This window comes from Mastomys coucha, unplaced genomic scaffold (genome assembly GCF_008632895.1).
Source record: "Mastomys coucha isolate ucsf_1 unplaced genomic scaffold, UCSF_Mcou_1 pScaffold8, whole genome shotgun sequence".
Classification (NCBI taxonomy): Eukaryota; Metazoa; Chordata; class Mammalia; order Rodentia; family Muridae; genus Mastomys; species Mastomys coucha.
The window spans coordinates 71841790-71865725 of NW_022196914.1; the positions used below are offsets into that span (position 1 = coordinate 71841790).

Consider the following 23936-nt stretch of genomic DNA (forward strand, 5'->3'; position numbering starts at 1 on the left):
AAAAAAACTGAAGCCTCTGAACCACTTGGTTCTTCTACAGGTTTTGCTATTTCTTGAAAAGCCCTCTGTCCATGACCTTTCCAATGCTACTATAAATTTCTTTTGGGAAGAAAATCTTCCCAAAAGCCAAGCAGCCAGTCTCCAACTGCTGATACTTTCAATTTCCATAAATATATTAAATTCAAATAAACATAGAAGTATAAGCCAAAACAGCAATATCAGTTTGTGAGAGTTTTTGTTAAAATTAAGGCTATTAGAATTTGTGGTTTTTAACTCTTCATTCTTTTTGCTAATACTTACGTGTTGTTAGGCTACTATATAATCATTCAAGGACATTAACATTTGAGTGATTTAAAAAAAGAAAAAGAAAGGTGGGCTTCCAATGTCAGAATCCCTTTGGGTGCTCCAATCTCTCTCCAAAACTTCATAAAAGAGGTTTTACAATATAGACAGAAACTAGGAAACTAAGCTAGAAAAGACAATTGAGAAATTGCTAAAAGTGAGATTTGTACTTCAAATAAAACTAGCTTTTGGGTGAATTTAACATACGGAAATTACAATCATTCTAAATCTTTATCTTAAATTCAAACAAGATACATTTTTTGAAATGCTATCTTAAATAGAATTACCATAAGGATTCTGCTTATTAATTACAATTTATGCAAGAAATGTGAGAGTGAAGAGTCAAAGACTTACAAGGTCACTACCTTGATTGTGGTGCTATGCAGAAAGTGAGCATTCAAATCAAGCATTCAAATGCTGCCCAACAGCCATGGGTTCTGTTCAATAGTACCATACTGCCACTCTGCATTTGTAGGCTCTCTTTTCTCATGACTCAAACTTTTACTAGAAGCCAATTCTTTAGACAGCAAGTTAAAACTATGACGAAATACACTTAAATTACATGGATGTCCCCATCCTCTAAAGAACCATATGTGCTTATGTCATCACTTCATGGGTAGAACTGTACTGCAGTTAACACACCATATTTATAAAATAGTAATTACATTAAGACAAACATTAGCTAAGGGATACCTAGACTGAAATAAAACCAAAAGAACTGCCTGAATACAAAAGTGCCCCAAAGCAAGTATTCATTATCCTATTTCGCAAAAGTGCAATCCAAAAGGCAATTGATGTCACACTGCCAGCTTTGTCATACTATCCATTAGGTATTCTAGTGGCTGATATATTTAACTTTTCCCATTTAGAATGAATTGTGGCAAAACTCCAAATTAAAAAGGCCTATTTTTTAAAACCTATTTTAGTATTTTGTTATACTTAGCCTCAATTTTTTGTGGGAGTAAAAACATAGGTTGTTTGTTTGTTTGGGTTTAATTTCTCCATTAACCTAGCCCTGGCAGGAAACAAAACAAGGAAAAAGTGAAGCCTTAGCTTATGGAAAAAGCTGGGGATTTAATATAAAAACAGGTAAAAATATTGTAGTCTGGCATAACACTCCAAAAACACCTGGTCTATGACTACTTTCTTTATAATAGTAATATGCGGCACCCCTATCAGGCATCTCACAACTATTTGCAACTCCAGCTCCAGGGGACCTGGCCTCCTCCTATGCAAAATATACTGATATAAATGAGGATGAGATAGAGAAATATAAAAATACCCGAAAGTAAACCAAGCTTGAAAATTGGTTACAAATATAGTTAGTAGTCGAACATACTATCTAAACAAAATTCTAAATTTGATGTGCAAATGAGTAGTCAACATTATTCAAATAGCTTTGTAAAATTGATAAAAACTTAAGCTCTTTTTCTAAGCTCAAAGGAATTACATTTTAACAAAGAAAAGTATAAATTTGTAATAAATAAAGCATGTAAAAAGACCAATATCTTGAACACTACAAAGAACAACAATATTCTGAAAATCCAGTTTATTTTCCATGTTGTGGACAGATCCAGTCAGTGATCAGGTTTTCTGCATGTGAAATAATTTATCAAAATAAGTTTTCCCACAACTCTTCCAATCACCTCTGAAAAGCCTGATCTGACAATATACCAAACAAAGCTCTTGACAAGCACCTCCTAAAGCTTGGGAGAACGCCTTGCATTCTCCTTTCTCACATTCACTGCACTGCGAAAGACTAAAGAGAAATTTTTTTGAAAGGTGACTTAGTACAAGAGTTGAGTTCAAGAAGTTAATGTTTTAGTGCACTTTGCTCCAGTTTTAGCCAACATGCTACATTTTCCTTTTTGCTGTTGTTTTGTTTTAGGGGGAAGTGGGATAAGGAGGTGCACAAAGTAGAGTTGAAGATTTCCACGGTTTGAAAAAGATAGGACTCTGCAAGCAAAACTGTAAGCTGCCTTGTACCTTAAGACCTGAACATTTTAAGACAGAAGCTTTGCAAAACATTACACAATTTTTTATTATTAAATGAGAAAATCTCATTTGTTACATCGTCACATTGCTAGTCAAGAGAAATGCTGCAGTGATGAAGAAAGTCAATGTTGGATCAACCAAAGTCCTCATTTCTACAACATTCATTTACAAAGAAATAATGTTCAACACAGCCCAACACAACATTCTTGGTTTTCTTCATATTGAAGTCCCCCAAAAAAATCATCTTCTAATGGGGTAGGTTCACTACATAAATTATAGTTCTTCATTTTTACAATTCACCCCAAACTGCATGAGAGATGTATCACACTAAAATTTCTAAAGCTGTGAGGAAATCCTTCACACATCGTCATCATCCGATGTGTCACTGCTACTTGTCTCTGTGTCATCATTCTCAATTGTGGGTTTGAAAGTGCTGTTTTTCCAGGGTCCAAACTTGAAGTCACAGATCAGGCCATTTTTCAAAATACCATTTTTTCTCAGACCATTCTTCTGTAGCTAAAATGTCAAAAACAAGCAAATTAATTTTGCCCCAATAATTACTGTATTAATAAACATAATCATGAACTTACCCTGAAAATTCCAGAAACAAGTACAACATACCCCCAAACTAGTTATTTCAATAGTCATATGTAATTGACCAATTTATTCTAACAAAATATCTCTAACAGAATTATCTATTCTTAGTTGAGCATGGTAGCCTAAATCTGTTAGCATTTGAGAGACATGGAGATCTTAAATTCAAGGTAAATTCTAAGCTACATAGAAGAATTCCAGGTCAGTCTGGCTACATAGCAAGACCTTGTTACAAAATGAAAAAATGGAAATTAAAATCTATTCTTTGAGTAGAACAAACACTAACCACCTTCCAAATAACTATAAAAAAAGTAAGACTACAGGTACTGGAAATACAAAGGGTAGATGTGACTCAAAATTGTTACACTAAAGTCTTAAACCTTCCAAATTTTTGTTGTCTTATATAAACACTATAATAAATATACTCTGACATGCTACTAAGAAATATAAATCAGTAACCATAAGCTGATCTTTTCATTTCCACGATTTAATCAACAAACCCAGCAGCTGGTTTTATTCAGCTTTATAGAATAGAAAACATGAAGTATACCAAGTATGAATCCTATGCTTAACCAAGCAAATTAAGATGCAAGAAAAGTCTTAATACCCAAAATGAGAAATAAAAACTAAACATGATGGTGGTGATGATAAACCTGAGTCCAAAATATGTCAAAATAGGAAAAAGAGACACCCTAAATTAAAAGTAACATAAAACTATAAAACACATATTAACTCAGACATTTTGAATTTCTCTCATGAAAAACAAGAGGCTAATTTTCATGTACATATCTAAATGCAAGTTTTTAAGAGATTAAATTCAGCTAAATAAGCTAATGTTTGGCACTGTCTATATGTTTTATAGATGAGAGAGGGTTCTTAACTTGAGAATTTCAGCTTGCCAATAAACCTATCTATTTTGTTTGTTACTGGCTCACGTGTATGCCTGTATATCAATTGATGTGAGGGTTGATGCCAGGTGCCTTCCTCAATTTCTCTCTCTTTTAAAAGGGCCCATCTCAATATGTAATGACTATAACCAGAAATTAACCAAAAAAGTACAGAATACAGGACACAACCCACAGACTGTAAAAAGTTAGGCCCAAGTGATGATGCTTCAATCACACTTAGAAGGGGGAACAAAATAATCACAGGAGGCAGAGGAAGGGAAAGATTTGGGTGGGAGAGGAGAGGGGAAGAGGGGGCAGGATCAGGTATGGGGGGAAACAAAAGAGAAGCCCAGAGGAGCAGGAGAATGACTAGAAATATGCAGCTACAGTTGGGGGTGGGAGGTGCGGGGCAGATGACAGGACCTAGGATGTGAGAGGCTCTCAGGACTCAGTGGGGATGACCTTATCCAAAATGCCCAACAGTAGGGAAAATGAAACCTGAAGAGAGACCACCTCCAGTAGACAGAAAGGGCCCCCAGTGGAGGGATGGGGTCACCAACCCACCTTCACAATTCTTGACCCAGAATTGTTCCTGTCTAAAAGAAATACAGGTACAAAAATGGAGCAGAGATACAAGACAAGGCCACCCAGTGACATTTGAGATCCCTTCATGTATCCAGGCACCAAACTGACACTATTACTAATGCCAAGTTGTACTTGTACACAGGAGCCTGGTGTGACTGTCCTCTGAGAGGCTCCACCACCAGCTGACTCAGACAGATGCAGATACTTACAACAGTCAACCACTGGACTGAGGTTGGAGATCCCTATGAAAGAATTAGGAAAAAGACTGAGGAGCTGAAGGGGATAGCAACTCTATAGAAAAATCAATAGTGTCAACTAAGCCTCAGAGCTCCCAGAGACTAAGCCACCAAACAAAGAGTATAAGTGGGCTGAGAAATGCACACACACTCCCCCATACTCATATGTACCAGAGGACTGCTCTGTCTGGCCTAAGTGAGAAAGGATGCACTTAATCCTGTAGAGACTTGATGCCCCCAGGGAAGGGGGGTGGAGGAGAGACCCTCTCAGAAGAATAAGGAGTAGGGGAAGTGGTGAAGAACTCTGGGAGAAGACTAAGAAGGGGAACAATGTTTGGGATGTAAATAATTAATTAAGGGTGTCTTGTGAACCTGGAGTTCTGCCTCTTACACCCCAGCACTGAGATTAAAGAACACAGTGGTTTTTTTTTTCTTATGAAGGTGGTAGAGAACAGCTCTCCATGTTTGCACAGCAATCACTTTACTAAGTAACCTATCCCCTCAGTTCCAAATCTTATGTTTTACTCCTTATATTTTCTATAAGCTTATATATCTCCCAGAAAAAACTAAAGACATTTTAAACCCTTTTCTTAAAATAGCTCCTTTCTCCTTCTGTACTCCTACGTATAATAAATAAGGCACAATCATTTTATTTAAGAATTCCAAAATCCTGATGCTTAAAATTCAGGCATTTTATATTCTTAAAACTGCCTTATCTAATGTTTATCCAGTATAAGCTATATCCTGAAAATTGCTGTAATATATTCCCATCTTATCATATCCTGATATGAAATTCCATTATTACGGGTTAAGTAAAGCAAACAAGTCAGCCAAACTTGGGTTCAAATTCTAATTGCTCTTCTCATAAACTTTCAAGCTGTAGTTTTCTCATCTATCCAGCAGTATTAATAGTTGTACCTACATCATAACAATAACTTACAGAAGCACGGCTAGGAAGCACTTAGGAAATTATGAGCTAGTTAACAATTGTTGTGATGTCACACTTTAACTTAAGAACCTTATAATGTCACATTTAAGAACCTTTAAGAACTTTCCACCCAATTCTTTCTGATACTTTGAGCCCCAACAAAAATATATTTTCTAACTTTTACCTAATTTACATCTTTCTCCAGCAATATCATTCATCTTTCAACTTATCTGTCAAAAGCCAATTCAAATCTAACTCCTTAAATATTGCTAAGTCATTGCAAATGGAACTATGTCCACATTGACCACTACAGCAGAAAATTCTGAAAAAGGGAACATTTTTCTTAACAGTCTCTAGACATTCAAGAAAGTCTTGATTTTGTATTTCTCTATCACCCCACTAATTCCTCTTTGGTCCTCATCAGCAACACTTAGAACTATCATTATAACCTGATTTACACAGGAATTTATATACTCTAACTGGAAAAAAGAATGCAACTCTAGATATTTAAACATATCTGAACACTCAGTATATGTTTGCTGAAGAGGTAATGTTTAAACATAGAACAACTAAGTTCTAACTTTGTTACCAGGAGTAATACTAATTCTTTTAAAAAGCAGTACCTTTAATGAATTTTCAGATACCTAGTTATCAAATGTTTTATAATATTTAACATAAATACATACATGTTTTTATCATTAGTTCAAAAAATAGACTTTATGTATGTCACTAGTTTCGAATTCACAGTATGCAAAAATAGTATCTATGTGGCAGCTAAGTATTTTATTATCAAAAAGGGTTAGCTACCTGCTTCAGTTATCACATGGTTTTAAAGTCAATTACCTTGGTAATATACTATCTTTGCGAAACTATTCATAGCAAGGATACTAAGTACATTTAAATGATACTTTTCTTTAAGCTCAAAATTGTTCAAGATGGGAGGTAGCTTAGTTGTAGAGCACTAGCTTAATATCATGTACTATAGAAAGAAGCTAACTCCTAAAGACAGAAACCAGATGAGTAAGTGGATGCCAGCCAGGGACCTGAACTGGGTTATAAATACTGACTACAAAGGCAAATGAAAAAAATCCAGATGGTGATGGAGTTGTTCTTCTTGAGTATTAGCAATTTATACAACTGAATAAAAAAACTGAAACATTTGAAGTAAAATTCTTTATGTAAACTATGTACATGCCCAACAAAGAGAGAAGTAGAAAAGAATAGAGTAAGAAATAATAATGTTTGCAGAAGACAGTGTTAATAGAGAATCTTAAAACCAACATCCTCCCCACTAAGAAATATTCTTAATTTAATATAACAAGGTTACAGTAAATAAAAATTAGCACAGAAAAATCAGATGTTTCTAAAAGAATGAACACTGATAACAACTCAATGAAAACTGTTTAGAAAACAATTCCATTTATATAATGTTTAAAGTTTACAAGGTTTACAGTCTGATATACTCCAAACCCACACCAATACATCCATCCCATGCTCATAATTTGGAAGATTTAATTCTGCTAAGATATAAACATTACCCCAAATGTTTACAGATTCAATGCAATCCCATTTGAAACAACAGTGGTATTTGTTTAGGGGCAGAAGGAAAGGGGGAATCCAACCTTCTACTAGAATAGAACAGGACAGACAAGAGAAGGTAACAACTGGGTAGGGATATAATCAAATTCACTACATACATGTATAAAATCTCACAATGAAACCACTAGTTGTATAATTTACATATATTAATATAAAAGATTTTATATTTTTGGTTGTGAGCCTAGCCTTTAACGGCTGAGCCATCTCCCTAGTCCTCTTTGGCGACCCCTTAACACCTTGTTCTCACTGCCTGCCCTTGCTCTCTTCTATTTAGCTCCTCCCAAAAGAAATAAAAAAGAAAGAAAAATATATAAAAGATTTTTTAAACAGAGAAGCCAGACAATGGTGACATGTACTTTCAATGCCAGCTCTTGGGAGGCAGAGGCAGGTGGATCTGAGTTCAAGGTCAGTCTGGTCTACAGAGTGAGTTCCAGGACAGCCAGAGCTACACAGAAAGACCCTGTCTTGAAAAACCAAAAATAAAAATAAAAATAAAAAAATAAAAAAGATATAGAGAGTCAAAAGAAAATTCCCTATAAAATGTACATGGAATATAGAGATCACAAAACACTCTTTTAAAGCAAAGTTTAAGTTAGAACTTACAAATGCAGAGTATTTGCCTGGCCAGCACTGCATGCACTAGGCATGGTAAACAGAATAAGCCTGCTATCTCAGCACAAGGAACCTAACCTAAATCTAAGGTCATTCTCCCTGACTACAGGAGTTCCAGGGTGACCAGTGCTAGAGACTGTCTTAAACTGGCACAGACCAAAGAAATGCAGAGCCCAGAAAGAAACCCGTGTGTGTGTGTGTGTGTGTGTGTGTGTGTGTGTGTGTGTGTGTGTGTGTAGCTTGGGTACTTGTTACTTATCAATTTTAATTTTTATAGCACTTAGTAGGGGGAGGGGAGTCAAAGATAACCTTAAAGAGTTAGTTTGGTTCTCTCTTTACACCAAAAGGTCAAACTCAAGTTACCAGGTTTGATGGCAACTGTGTTTATCTGCTGAGCCGTCCTATTTCACTGGGTCTGCCCAGAACAGAAATTAGGGACAGGATAGTCTTTAATAAATAGCACTAGAGAAGGATACTTATGATTGTTACATCTTAGTCAACTTAAGTAGATTAAACATCAACTAGGAAATATAGTTCTGAACTGTTTATGAAAGTGTTTCCAGAGAGGCTTAACTAAAAAGTCTAACTCACCCTAAATGTTGATGATACCATCAACATGAACTGAGAGCCTGCATTCTCCCTTCTCCATTTCCTAGTCAGTACCACAACTAAATTACTCATGCCATCATGCCTAACCACTCAAAACTGTGAGCCATAACCTTCTACCCTTAAGTTGCTTCTGTCATCCACATGAGGTTGGACCTTTACTATTATGTAAACTTCAGATTTTTCATCAAAAGTACAAGCACCTAAAATCTTTTAAAAAAGAAAGGATAAATCAGACTAAATCAAAATATTTTTGTACGCTGAGCTACAATCAAAAGTTAGAGTGTGTTTACCCAGCATGTACAAGGCTCCAGTCTTGATACTGCCACCATCAACCCCTTCCCCCAATCAACAAGATAAAGGAGCAATCCAGAGTGGGAAAAAATAGTTGCAAATCAAGTGTGCAACAGGAGTTACGTTTATGACATATAAAAAACTCAATGATAAAATCTGATAGAGATGACTCAAAGATTAAAATTAAAAGCACTGGCTGCTCTTCCAGAGGACAGAGGTTCTATTTATTTATCCACATGGTGGCTCACAAACGGGTAGAATTCAATGCCCTTTGCTGGCCTCTGTAGGCACCAAGTGTGTGGGTGCTGGTGCACACTCTTACATGAACACCCACCACACACACACACACACCACACACACACACACAGAGTACAAAGACATACACGCCAAGCAAAATAGCCACACACATATAGAACAAAAGTATTAAAAATTATACACACAGATGGGCAATGGTGGCGCACGCCTTTAATCCCAGCACTTGGGAGGCAAAGGCAGGCAGATTTCTGAGTTCGAAGCCGGCCTGGTCTACAGAGTGAGTTCCAGGACAGCCAGGGCTGTACAGAGAAATCCTGTCTCAAAAAAAAAAAACACAGAGAGACATAGATGGAAGGGAGTAGAGGATGCCTCAGTGATATGACATGGGTTGGCCTTGGATATGACCTCCAGCATGGGGTGGGTAGGTGAAAGAGTGAGCTAGAAAAAAGATCATCTGAATAGAAATTTACCCAAAAGTTACACAAATGGAATATAAGCCCATGAAAAGATGATCAAATTTCACCGTGGTGGATTGAATAAGAGTACCCACAGACCAAAATCTCAAGGTCCCCAGCTGCTGAAATGCTTGGGAGGACTAACAAGTATAGCATTGTTGGAGTGGGTGCATGTGCCACTGAGGCTGGGCTGTGAGGTTTAAAAAACACCATGTCATTCTCAGTTTCTTTCTCCATCCCTCCTCCCATCTTCTATTTTAGTGTAAAGATGTAAGCTCTTGAGTTACTGCTCCAGGACAACCATGCCAACATGCCACCATATCCCCTACCATCCTCATCATAAACTCTAAACCCCTGAAACTAGGAGTTCCAAATCAACTCTCCCTACCATGAGTGCCATTGGTCTTAGTATCTTATGACAGCAGCAGGAAATTAACTAAGACACTAGTTATTAGAGAAACATTTACCAAAACTACTACTGAGTTACCAACTTCTACTGCAAGAGAAAAGACACATAGAATGATGTAGATGTATGATATAGAAAAACTGGCACTCTTGTACTGTTTAGCATTAAGTCTAAAATGGTATATTCCACAGGAAAACAGCATAAGGGTCTCTCTAAAAGCTTTCTTAAATTGTATTTCTAAAAAATTTATGTTTAATGTGCACGTGAGTGCTTGCACGTACATTTGTGCACTATGATATGTCTAGTACCCAGAAGAGGCCAGAAGAAACAATAGGATCCCATTACTGCAGTTACATGCCTATAGGCCATTGTTAGATACCTAAAGTTGAGTACTGGGAAGTGAACATGGGTCCTCTGCAAGAAGCTCTTAACACTGAACCATCTCTCCAGTCCCTAAATATGTTTATTATAAAATGTACATGCGATCTAATAGAGGACAACACGCAGGCTTGGTTCTCTCCTATCCAGTAGGTCCTAGGGATCTAACTCAGGTTGTCAGGCTTTGTGGCAAGTACCTTTACCTACTTGGTCATCCTGTAACCCCAAAAACTTTCCTTTTAAAAGTGTGTCTGTCTGTCAGTCTGTGTGTCAGATGTGTATAAAGCACATACATAAATGTAATTCACTTGTTGTGAGATCATGTGAATTTTTTTAATTTATTTATTTTTATGTGATGTTTTGTTTGCATGTATATCTGTGTGGGGATGCCAGATCCCCTGAATTGGAATTAGGTGCTGGGAATTGAACCCAGTTCCTCTGGAAAAACAGCCAATGCTCTTAACTACTGAGTCATCTCTACAGCACACCACCATGTGGATTTTGAGTATCAAAGTCGGGTTTTCAGGTTTGGTGGTAAGTGCCTTGACCTACTATCATAACCTGGGCTTTTTTTGTTGGAAAAGTGTGGAAATGGATAGTAGTGATAGCTACAAACAACAAAAAATATATTTAAGCCACTAAGATGGGGGGGGCATGCAACTAGTAAATTATGTGGTATATTTTTATGTAATTTTTAGAAATACAATGATGATAAAGTCCACACTCAAGTTATTATAGCTTCTTCATGAAAAACTCCATTCAAAATATTTAGGCAATGTTTCTAAAGGTCACAGTACCACATTTCTGTATAGAAAACCATTTTTCTGTATAGAAAATAAGTAATATGGGGCTGGAGAGATGACTAGGCAGATAAGAGCACTAACTGCTCTTCTGAAGGTCCTGAGTTCAAATCCCAGCAACCACATGATGGCTCACAACCATCCGTAATGAGATCTGACGCCCTCTTCTGGTGTGTCTGAAGACAGCTACAGTGTACTTACATATAACAATAAATAAATCTTAAAAAAAAAAAAGAAAAGAAGTAATATATGGTGAGAACTAATTTTTTAATCTACTATGGATTAAGAAAAATAACTTTGATGCTCTATCAAATATCTCCTAATAACTCTTTTAAAAAAGAAAGTATAGAGACCAAAAACAAGATAGCTTAGAATATTAAATATTTTTTGAAAGGATCAAAAACATAAAGCTAATTAAAATTTGTCACCCATGTCCAATCAATAATGAAATTAAAAGTTTGGAACAAATATTTGAAAGCATTTTGTTCACCTAGATACTGAATACACAATAAGTCACTGCAGACTGGTCTCAAAAGGAATTGTGGCCTGCGTAATGTGATGGCAAGTAAATTTCTAAACAATAAAATTTCAACTACCCTACCACCCATGTTTCCCTGTGATTTGGTTAGGCTCTGATGTTCTTACCTGTTCACTAATAACTTGGAATTCTCTCATTTCATCTTCAGTTAAGGGAGCACATGTTTCATCATTTTCACTGTCTTCCTGCCAGCCCATCTCTTTTAATAATCTACAAAGAAGGAAAGTAATTAATTTAGTAATTAATTAGTTAATTTAGAGCTTCACCTAGGTTGTGCAATTATTACCTTTAACCTATGTAGAAGAAAACATGATCCACAATCTATTATATACAGTCCCAAGAAAAAAAATAACTTCAGAGTTTATTTTCTTAAAAATGAGTAATTGACCAAGTAAACCATATTTGGTAGTAAGAAAGAATGAACTGCTAATTGCTTAGATCTTTAGGAACAAGGTTCTCTATGCCATAAACTTGTAATAGGAGGAATCAAAAATAAAAAGTGGCAAATCCTTGTACTGAAAGTAGTAATAATGTCACTTTTGCTGCTTCTTCTTAAATAACACGACAATTCAACATATTCTCAACTATTCATTAGGATTTCTCCTTGAGAGATTGCAAGTCACATCTTGCAGTTTATACTTTACTCTGCTACAGCTATTCTTAAGTTCATATCACCATCCTCAGTACACAATTCAATCTCAAACAGAGGCATTATGTGCAATAGTAACAGAGAAGTTCTCAACTTACAGCTAAATAGTGGAAAATGACTAACAACAGTTTTACTCTTCGCTTTTAAGAAAATTCTCGGGCTGGCTCAGCGGGTAAGAACACTGACTGCTCTTCCAAAGGTCTTGAGTTCAAATCCCAGCAACCACATGGTGGCTCACAACCATCCATGATGAGATCTGATGACAGCTACAGTGTACTTACATATAATAAATAAATAAATCTTTAAAAAGAAAAGAAAATTCTTCCGTTTTAGGAAAAGAAAGCTAAGAAAAGATTAACAGAGAACTAACCATTTTGACTTGAGCAAGCATACTACACATGAAGCAGTAACTTTCAAATTTCTGCTTCTTTTAAGGCCAATTTTAAGGCAATTTTTAAAAATTGCACTCCAGCCGGGTGGTGGTAGCATACGCCTTTAATCCCAGCACTTGGGAGGCAGAGGCAGGCAGATTTCTGAGTTCAAGGCCAGTCTGGTCTACAGAGTGAGTTCCAGGACAGCCTGGGCTACACAGAGAAACCCTGTCTCAAAAACAAAAAAACAAACAAACCAAAAATTGCACCCCACTCCTAAGTATTTCTGATATTTCTATTTGTATATCTTACAATTTGCATCTATCACATACCAAGTTGTTAAGGATTTCAGTTTTTTTTTTCAAGGTCTCAAAGAATTTATTAGTACTCATGAGCCCTAAATAGTATCTAACATGCTATTCATATTTTACAGAGTAAGAATTACAAGTCATTTATGTAAAACAATTTGCTTACTTCATAGCAAAGAAAAATAATTTTAATTTTCTACCTCCCAAATTACTATGTACCATACTGAAATACTGCTTCAAAACTAGTACATTCAAGTAAATTATTATTTTTTTGATCTCTATTCGCTGGTTTTTTGATACACTAGTAACATAGATAAACGTCCTCAAGAATGGCATTTTTACTTAACCCTAATCATTCAGTATCACTTAACACAAAGCTTATAAACTAAGACTAATAAAACTTACTGCTTTTGCTATGACCACATTTTTACTTATTTTACTGTAAGAACTGACAAAACATTGATGATGTGCTGGGATCAATCCTTAACACTAAAAGAAAATGAGGAGGGAATCAAGTATTCCTAAATCTCCAGCTGATAAATAAACATGATTGCTTAATATAAAACAAAAGAATTATTGTTAGAAATTGTTCATAACTGATAAATGCATTTACTCTACGATTATATGCACTTAAAAACTTCAAAGAAGTGAAAATTTACGTTTCAAGAAAGAAATATCACATTTTCATTTAAAAAAATCTACAAGCTGTAACTTGGGGACTTAGGAAAGAATGTTTTATGGGCTTGAGGTGGTTGGAAGCCTATCTAGCAAACATGAGAGGTCCTGGGTTCAATCTTCAACTCCAAAGTCACACACACACAAAAAAAGATTAAGAGTGGCCATAATTTATTTGTCCAGTGAATTAATGCTTACAAACTTCCAGTTGAGAATTAGATCTCCTAAATTTAAATGCTAACTATACAATTTCCTAATTTTGAGATACTAAATAATCATTAACTGCTGATGTATACATTTATTCATTTATACATATATTTATACCAAAGTTTTCAGTAATCCAAATGGATATTTTTACCTTTTTACTTTACACATTGTAATGATACACAACACAGTATTACTAGCATGTAACTTGTACCCATGTAGAGGCTGTTTATCATTATACAACTATATGTGCTTAGTTTTACAAATTCTACCCAGTGTTATAAAGGATGTTATACAGGATGTGTACATTCTGCTATTCGTAGCTTTAGACAGCTTCTCACTTTCAGTCTCTCAACAAAATCTTCATATAATTAGTTCATATACTTCCCCCCATGTACCAGTCATTATTTTCCTTTCTCTATGTACAATCTAACTTAATTTAGGCAATAGGCCTATAAGATAAACATTCCTAATGTCTTTTTTTTTAATGTTCACAAAATGCACAAATGTTCACATATATGCATAACGCATTCAATTCCCAGCATCCACATGGCTGCTCACAGCCATCAGTTCCAGGGTATTCAATGCCCTCCCTGACCTCCGTAGCCACATGTACGTGGTAGAGAATTAAATGCAGGCAAATGCTTAAACACATCAAATGAATCAATACAGTCAATTATCCATACTACTCAGTAACAAAAAAAATCAAAGTACTGATAAACTCTACAAGAGAAATAAAAATAAGATTAAAACCAACACAAAAAAGCAGAGATACAAGCCCACTTATACAGATATCTACTAAGTCAAATCTATACAGAAAATAGACCAGTGACTACCAAAATAAAAGTGAAATGATTAAACTACAATAGAAACAGAACTATGAATGCAATAAAAATCATCTGCCCATTTAAAAACAAGTGAAAATTACTTTTAACAAACACATTAAAGGCAAATAAATTAGAGCTAGGTGTGGTGGCACACACCTTAGATCCCAGCACTCAGGACACAATGCCAGGCACCTCTAAGATCCAGTACCCAGCATCACAAAAATAAACCTATCAATCACTTAAAGCCTTGAACAGTGATAAAGCCAGAAAAAAGTAAAAATAATTACTAACCTGTGTTCTGCCTCTAGTGAACTCGAAAGAACATCAGTTTGTGGAAAAGTCGAAGAACGAATGATCTGTTGAGAAATCACCGAGGCATTGCCATTCTCCTGTGGAATTTCATTTTCATCAAAGTTTCTGTTTATATCTCTTTCTTGATGAGTACTATTGCTGTTATGCAAATTAAATGAGTCGTCATCCTGATTTTTAGGGAATTTAAAAAATAAACAGTGAGTTCTAGAGAACAGATAATAACAAGTAACAGAACCTATTTAGAGTCTCATAAAAATTATTTCATCATCATTAAATTTCAAGGTATTCTTAAAAATGTATAAGGCCAAAAAGAAGATGAAAGAAAAGAAATATCCCTGCTGAATGCAGTCCTACACTCATCTTCCTGCTTCAGTCTACAGGGTATTAGAATTAAAAATATGTACAGTGCCCAGCACATGATTTTTTTTAAGTATAGATTTGTGTGTAGGCATGTTGTAAATTACATACACACCTGTAATTTCAGCCTCTGACTAGTAGGCTAAGGCTAAGAATCATAAACTATAATTCAGCTTCCAAAAAAGATTAAGCAAAACAATAAAACCCACATTTTTGCATTAAAAAAATTGAAAAATACAAAATGAGGAAAAGTTTCTGATGGTGGTGCAAACCTTCAATCCCAATACTTTGGGGTGGGGGAGGCAGTAGTGGCAGCAGCAGTGCAGCAGCAGAAAGATCTCTGTGAGTTCCAGGCCAGCACGCTTTATAGAGTACCAGGACAGCCCTGTCCCCTCCAAGCTAGCTTGTTTTCTTTATAGGGAGATAATTTTTTTCTTTATAGGGAGGTAATTTCAAAATAGGCTTACTGGGGGCTTATTTACAACAGTGTGAATGTAAGCACACCACTAGGGATGGTGGCAAGGTTGAGTGAGTATAAATCTGTTACCACAACAAGTCTGAAGGGAAAGGGGGGAAACAGGGAAATCAGCAACAGGGAAGGAATCAAGGAAGTAGCCTGCTAGAGATACACACTGGAAGGGGACCAAGGCATTAGGGGCTCTGATCTCACTATCTTTCTATTTCCTGCTGGGGCTCCACAAAATTGAATCTAATGCAAAAGCAAAGCTCATTTCTCATTTTGCAAAGGAATTCAATGATTAAAACAGAATATAAAAAGTCATTAAGTATATCTGAAACTATGTACAGAGATAACCTATACTTTAGTAACATCACTGTTACATCCATCACAAATACTTTTGCTCAAACCAGGTGTGGTGGTATATGCCTGTCCAGTTTTCCAGAGGTAGAGGCAGGTTGCTTGCTGTGGTGGCAAGTGACTCTGATCCCAGCACTCAGGAGGCAGAGGCAGGCAGATCTCTGAGTTTGAGGACAGCCTAGTCTACAGAGTAAGTTCTAGGACAGTCAAAACTACATAGAGAAACCTTGGCTATTTTAGACCTTAAAATATCCACCCAGGGAAGACAAGAACCTGGTAACATAGGCTTAGCAAGAAAAAAAACAAGGATGAACTTTTAATTAGTTTATCAAGGTCCTAAATATTTATCCACATAGTTCAAAAATACATTAATATGAAATCAAGAATCACTGCAATTTCAATTACCTTCTCTGAGCCAGCATGACTTTCATCTTCATGTTCCTCTTCTACTCTGTCTCTTTTTAATGCTTTCAAAAATTCACTCTTTTTATCACTGCGCATTCGTGTCAGTTTAGTTAAACGAGGCTGCTGATTAAGTTTGTCAACAGGCGAAGAAGAATTTGAACGATTACACTAATGGAAAATTCAGAAATGTTAATGAACACGCAACCAGATCACACAGTTCACTATTCTCACTTATTGTACATTCACTTACAAGGTAAAACTGGTTTTAAAGTATAGTTCAAAGTAAATGTCTAACAATGTATATTTTTCTTTGACATTAAATTGGTTAACAGATGTAACAGCAATTCTTAATTCCACAGAAATAAATCATAAAGCTTAATTATTTGCATTAAAGTATTTAATAAAGAACAATAAACCAGTTAGAAATACTAATCCTACTTTAATAGTAGATTTTGCAGATCCAAAATCCTGCAGATAAGAATATACGGTTTTGATACTGCAATATGGGACATAAACAGTTTAGTACAAAAATAAAGGTAGAGCCTTGGATACTAATTAGTCAAGAAACTCCCTAGTCTGAGCTCCAAAAAAATAAAACTACCTGAGCTGCCACATACTCACATATCTTTCCTTCTACTGCTCTCTCTAAAATCATTGTTACTACTATAAAGTGTCCATCACTGCCAAAATAAAACTATACAAATCCACATTCATAGTCAAGGTTTAGCCCTACAGCCAAACTTCCACAAGTATCAAATGAAACTACAATTATTTTAACTCTTTATTTTATTTATTTATTTATTTATTTTGGTTTTTCAAGACAGGGTTTCTCTGTGTAGTTCTGGCTGTCCTGGAACTCACTCTGTAGACCAGGCTGGCCTCGAATTCAGAAATCCACCTGCCTCTGCCTCCCAAGTGCTGGGATTAAAGGCGTGCGCCACCACTACCTGGCTATTTTAACACTTTCTTAACAATTCTTTGTAAGGAATGGGTATATATGGGAGCTCCAGTATTTCCTCTGTTGTCTAGAATACTTAGGAAATTAAAATTTTAACTTCTATTCCTCATAATATAACAATGCAAATAAAATGAATTGTCTGAACTAAATTCACTGAAGAAAAAAATGCATCTCATCTTTAATGAACTGCTGTATCTAATAAATTGGTAAATAATCAGGATTTAGTTAGTAACTGGGAATCGCAACCTTTGTCAGGAAGCTAAGGAAGAATGGTCATTTATGAACATGAGCTTCAGATCAACCTGAACAACACAGCAGAACCCTGTCCTTTTACTTTTAAATACATTTCTCAAGAAATGTTCACTGGCATACCTCTTTCACTGAATTTGTTGATGAACTAATATTCTTGGCCGTTGACTTAAAAGTATTAAAGTTGCCAACACCATAAGTAGATTCATGAGGAAAAGAAGTCCCGACTTTGTTTTCTTTAGTTTGGCTTTTCCATTGTGTAGGCTAAGAAAAGCAGAAGAAACAATTGTCATCAAAAACAAACTTATGAAAACAAAGGAAAGGGAACACACCAAGCAATGATTACAATATAGCTCATAAAAGTTATTTTATACACAATTTTCACCATCTCTCCATGTTCCTTTGATCCTTGTGCCTTTTGTTTTATCTATGCAGTCCACTAGCTAGCCTAAAACTCAGATCAGGCTCCTACGTGCTGAGATTACAGGTATGAGCCACAACATGTTTCTTTACAAATAAAATAAAGACTTAATATGCAATTATAAAACAAAACAAAACAAACAAACAAACAAACCAAAAAAAAAAAAAAAAAAAACACCTAAATCTGGGGCTGATGAGATGGCTCAGTGGCTATGACAGACAGCTAAAGTTCAGCTCCCAATATTAAAGTCAGCTAGCTCACTGTAACTAATAACTCCACAATCAGCTGTAACACCTCTGCCCTCTTCAGCCACCTGCACATACCCATATACATGATTTAAAAATAATAAAGGGAAATAATTTATTTAAAAATAATAAAGGCATGTAAGCACATGCCTTTAATCCCAGCACTCTAGAGGCAGAGGATGGCTTATAGTCTGATCTATAGAATCTAGACTAGCCAGAGCTACATAGAGACCTGTTTCAAAAACACAAACAAAATAACACTGATATGATAAAAGCAACTGGCAAGATGCTCAGTGGATAAAGGCACCTATCTCCAAACCTGAGTCTAATCCCTGGGGACTGCAGGTAGAAGATTCCTAAAAGTTATCCTCTGACCTCCACCTGTACATTGTAGCACATGTAAACAACTACACGCAAAATAAATAACATGACTTGTAAACTAATACATTAATCCTTCCATTTTAATGTAAATTATGGTTATTTCCAAAACTCCAAAAGTGAGGAATTTCCCCCTTTTTTGTCTTATAATAAAACTCATTAGTATTTCAAAAACTTGTAACTTAGCACCAAGAAAATAGTATAATACATGTAGTGAGCAAATATATCCTACTGCATCCAACAGAGCAGAACTTTTAAGTTCAACTTTCTCCTCCTAAAATACAGGGGAACTATATATATGTATACACATTAAATTACTTTTTACAGTAGATGAAGACTACTACAAAAACAACTGATCAAAGTACACAGAATAATTCAGTGTAGTATGACAATTCACAAGTGGGTCATCTATAACAAATTTGGCTTACATACAAGGACTTACTTTTGTAGGTGGAACAGCAGGTTTGGGGACTAAGCCTTTATAAACACTTGGACCAGTTCCATTCTTAACTGGCTGTGACTGGAGGTTTCCTGCTACTGGGAATCCAGATAGCTGTAAGTCTTTTGTATTACCTTTCTTAATGACCAGCATTCTTGGAGTTCTAGATTTAGGATTCGGGGGATATTCTGCACAAAAAAAGTGTTATATACAATTTCAAATTTTAAGATAAAACCTTACACCATTTTAAAAACTAGTAATCAGCTGGTTTGGGGTTGAAATAATTAATCTGAGTACATCAAATTCCTGCTTAAGAAATAAAGCTAAAATATAATCTTATGAAATGTAAGAAGTGGGTAATGTGTACTAATATAGATAACTGCAGGTTAGAAGATATAAAAAGAAAACCAGAATTCAAATTTATACATTTTTCACTTATTTAAAAAAAAATCTGCAAACTTCATGCTAATGAGTCAAAGCTTACAGTACAAAAGCTCTAGTTTCTCCTTAAGCTAAGTCTTACTAATTTCCTATTCCTTTTTAAAAATCTTTTCACTATACTAACAAACTCATAACCAATGAGTAAGGACCAATAGTCCCAATATTTCTAAATGTGTATTAATAGACTATTAGGTTAAAAATAAAGAATATTTTTCATAATACTAATTCATTAAAATATTTAACAGTCCATCTAATTATAAAATAAGACATTATATCATGTAAGATAAGGGCAATCAACTCAAACTGTTTTTGAAAGCTAGTACTGGAAATAACTAGTAGATAAAGATTTTTTTTCAAGACTACTACTGTACTTGCTAAAAATATGAACCATTTTCCCTGGATTTAATCAGTTTGTACATATAATCAAACAGGTATTATACCTACTTATCATTATCACAATGAAGTATATTCTACATTCCTTACAAAAATTTCTGAAAGTTACCAGTTTCACAATTAGAAAATTTACAACAGTTAACTTAGAAACAAGCTCAGAATATTAATGACATACTTTATGAATTGATAAGCTAGGTAGACGTTTGTGCTGATACTCTGTCCCCAAACTATCATGGTAACACAACTGTAAGGACTAGGGAAATTTGGAAGGACCCAGTTCATCATTGACTCCAAACTCTTCAAAAGATTAAACTGATGTTTTATCTACTGCCATGCTGACAGATAAATGAGGGCTTAGAGCAGGGCAGTAGTGGTGCATGCCTTTAATCCCAGCACTTGGGAGGCAGAGGCAGGTAGATTTCTGAGTTCGAGGCCAGCCTGGTCTCCAGAGTGAGTTAACTCCAGGACAGCCAAGGCTACACAGAGAAACCCTGGAACTCACTCTGTAGACCAGGCTGGCCTTGAACTCAGAAATCTACCTGCCTCTGCCTCCCAAGTGCTGGGATTAAAGCCGTGCACCACCACTGCTCAAATACAGAATAACAAATACTAGAAACTCAACTGTTATAGCAGTTTTTAGAAAAAGGCAATAGCATGAATAAACTATTAATAATAAAAATTAAGAAAAAAACCCAGGCTCTTAGCCTGATAAGTTTTGTGGTTAAGGCAGAGTTTGGGCCTGGTTGTGCTAAAACTGAGACACTGCTTGATTCTTCCTACCAAAAAGGTTCTTGAAGAGTGTCATGATGGCATCTATAGTCCCAGCACTTTAAAAAAAAAAAAAAAAAGGCCCTGCTCGGGGGTCACGATGGGCAGTAAGATGGCTTCCGCCTCCAGGGTCGTGCAGGTAGTGAAGCCACATGCTCCATTAATTAAGTTCCCTAACAGAAGAGACAAACCTAAACTCAGTGCCTCAGAAGCTATGGGATCTACAGCGCTACCCTCCCACTCCTCTGTAATTTCACAGCATTCAAAAGGAAGTATGTCCCCAGATTTACTAATGCATCAGGGGCCACCAGACACTGCAGAAATTATAAAATCATTACCTCAGAAATACAGAAGGAAACCTATGTCTCAAGAGGAAATGGAATTTATCCAGCGTGGGGGGCCAGAGTGATCATCGTGGCTTTTGCTGTCACCAGACAGAAGGATCAGCTTTACAATAAAGGACTTCCACAATGTCAAATGAAAAGTCATATATTAAACAACCTTAATAAATATTCTGTAAGCAGAATGAAGTACAGAAACTCCAGGTGGTCACTTGTATCTCCTACGCTATGTATCTTTCTTGGTCAGCTTCCCCACAAGCTGACCTGTATACTTATTAAAGTCTACATTTTTAAATGCAAAAAGAGAGAGAGAGAGAGAGAGAGAGAGGAGATTGCTTGTGTTTAGGAGTACTAAACTGGTTTCACTAACACAGTAAGATCATATCTTACAACAGGGGGGAGGAAAATTCCTGGTAGTCCATGGTTAGGATTCAGTGCTCTCAAAGAAAGAGAAAGAAGTTGGAATTATGTAAGGCAGTATCTTGGGCTAGAATTCTAAATAACATCAAGGAATGTGAGGCATAATTGATGTTTACAAAATACAAAAGGTAATGACTTTAAGGATAATGGATATCAGGCTTTGAAACAGGAACATTTCAATCAGTATATCCCAAACATGACTGATGAGATTTGGTTCAATATGGCTAAGCAACAACTAAGTTCAGTTCTTTCCCTCAGAGATTCTTTTATATTAAGCTTCTGTAATGGAGAGGTAAGTAAATAAGCTATATAGAAGTGGGTGTGCCAGCAGAAGAGTGATCAATACACAAAGGAAGATTTGAAGGGAAAAGATTCAGTTTAGAATGTGCACAGAGAAATTTAACAGCTGAGAATGATCTAATAATCTGCCCTGTGGACTCTTAGAAGCAGTGAAATGAAATGAAAATGTCAAGATATGATGATGGAAGTAAAACAGAATCTTTCCTGCCAAAATAATGTAATTCACAGCCTATTCTCTGTTTTTAAAGAAAGTGGTTTGACAAAGGTTGAAAACATACGAACAAATAAAATTTTTATAAATATAGTCGTCACTGATTTTAAAAACACAAGATGGATGTGGTTGGTACATGCCTGCATACCCAAGGTTTGAGAAGCTGAGGGAAGAGTCACAAGGTTCACGTCAGCCTGCACTGCATACTGAGACCCTAACTCAAAAAAGAAGTGTGAAAGATAAGAACATTAGGAGGCAGAAAAGACAATATACAGACAAATTCACTTTTGTTTTAGTTTGATTTTGAGCCTCAAATTGATTCTGACTACAAATTTCACCTTTCCTAAAATTGGATTCCTTGAAGCAAGAAATATTCTGGCTGTTTCTTCAATGAGGTCCTCAGTGCAAAGAATGATGGACTTTCCTATAAAGAAGAAAGGTGAGGCCTAAGAAATCACTCTCAGAAGAATAAGTAGCAAAAGTAAGAGATGATAAAAGTCCCAGAAGATGATAGTGAATTAAGAGTGAAGAGAAGGAAATACTGTATTAATGTTTTATGAATTTATATTTAAGTATCATGATGCAGAGAAAAATATTTTGTACATGGTTATCAAACTCTAATACTAACTTCTAAGTAGATCTAGCCATATTGTACAACTTTATGGAGCTGGTCTTTCACTTATAAAAAGCAGTCTTGTCTCACAATATAAATTTTTAGTATTTAAGTAACATACAAAATACACACAAAAAGGGATATGCTATCTTCAGAACCATAACAACTCAAAATAGGTACGCTTTTCCTAGAACATGTTAACATTTAAGAGTTAAATAAATAAATAAATAAATAAATAGGGCCATGCAGTGGTGGCACATGCCTTTAATCCCAGCACTTGGGAGGCAGAGGCAGGTAGATTTCTGAGTTCAAGGCCAGCCTGGTCTACAGAGTGAGTTCCAGGACAGCCAGAGCTACACAGAGAAACCGGGGGGGGGGAGAGGGGCACAGGACACGACAAACAAACAAAAAGAAAACAATTATAAGAAAAATATGTAAAGGCCTACTTAAAGTCTATAAAGCTATTCTGAATAAACTATACAAACATTGCCCACTTAAGAAAATTTTCTTGAAACCAGTGAGATAACTCAGCAAGTTAAGGACAGTTGTTACCATGCCTGACAAACTGACTTTTAATTCCCATGGATCTACATGCACCACTGCCATTTGTACACACCAGCTGCAAAATAATGAAAAGTGCAACTCTTTAAAGGAAGCTTTTGTAGGGACTAGAGAGATGGCTCAGTGAGTCAGAGAGCTCACTGTAGAGCCATAAAGACCAAAGTTCAAACCCTTAACACCTACATCAAAGTTGATGTGACCCCATGTGTGCCTATAATCTCAGCACTGTGGGGAGTAGAGACAAGAGGACCACTGGCTCTTATTGGCTGCCAGCAGTGCTCCAGATTCAGTGAGGTAACCTGCCTCAAATAATGTGGAGAATAACAAAGCAGAAACCCCACATTGTCTTCTGGTCTCTGTGGTCAAGTTTGGACCTAACATGGGTCAAACATTCCCACACTCTTTATTGAAACAATGCCCCTCTAAGTAATGATAGGAGTGATAGACAAGTTTGTTTTATTATTTCTCAACTTCTATACATCTCTATAGGCATTAAACTTTTAGATTCAAATATTATTTTAGATCTTTATCAACTGTTAAACTTAATAAACTTCCATTCAAGAACTATAAAGGTAAATGTGTTTGAAATTTTCATATTATTTCCTACTAGCCTACTAAATAACTAATCTTACAGTATGCGACTTATTGCTGTCTTGTCATGTATGTCTTCTTTATACCTACCAACGCAAAATTTAGGTTTTAATTTTTTTTTAATTTTTTTTTTTTTTTTTTTTTTTTTTTTTTTTTTTTTTTTTTTTTTTTT

At 35.7% G+C, this 23936-nt stretch overlaps 1 protein-coding gene and 1 pseudogene across 10 annotated transcripts in view; one reads left to right on the plus strand and one right to left on the minus strand.

Moving 5' to 3' along the window:
* Nucleotides 1–1876: 1876 nt before the first annotated feature.
* The window catches only part of Gpbp1 (GC-rich promoter binding protein 1), a 64124-nt gene continuing 42064 nt past the window's right edge, over nt 1877–23936 (minus strand). For all 10 annotated transcript variants that reach the window (XM_031360562.1, XM_031360560.1, XM_031360564.1 and 7 more), the window contains 6 exons: nt 19129–19313; nt 17766–17906; nt 16436–16603; nt 14836–15023; nt 11618–11720; nt 1877–2853 (listed from right to left, as the gene is read on the minus strand). In XM_031360562.1, coding sequence (XP_031216422.1) covers nt 2695–2853; nt 11618–11720; nt 14836–15023; nt 16436–16603; nt 17766–17906; nt 19129–19313 — 944 coding nt within the window. In that variant the 3' untranslated portion in view covers nt 1877–2694. The remainder of the gene's footprint in view (nt 2854–11617; nt 11721–14835; nt 15024–16435; nt 16604–17765; nt 17907–19128; nt 19314–23936) is intronic.
* Nucleotides 20779–21260, plus strand: LOC116083787 (annotated as a pseudogene).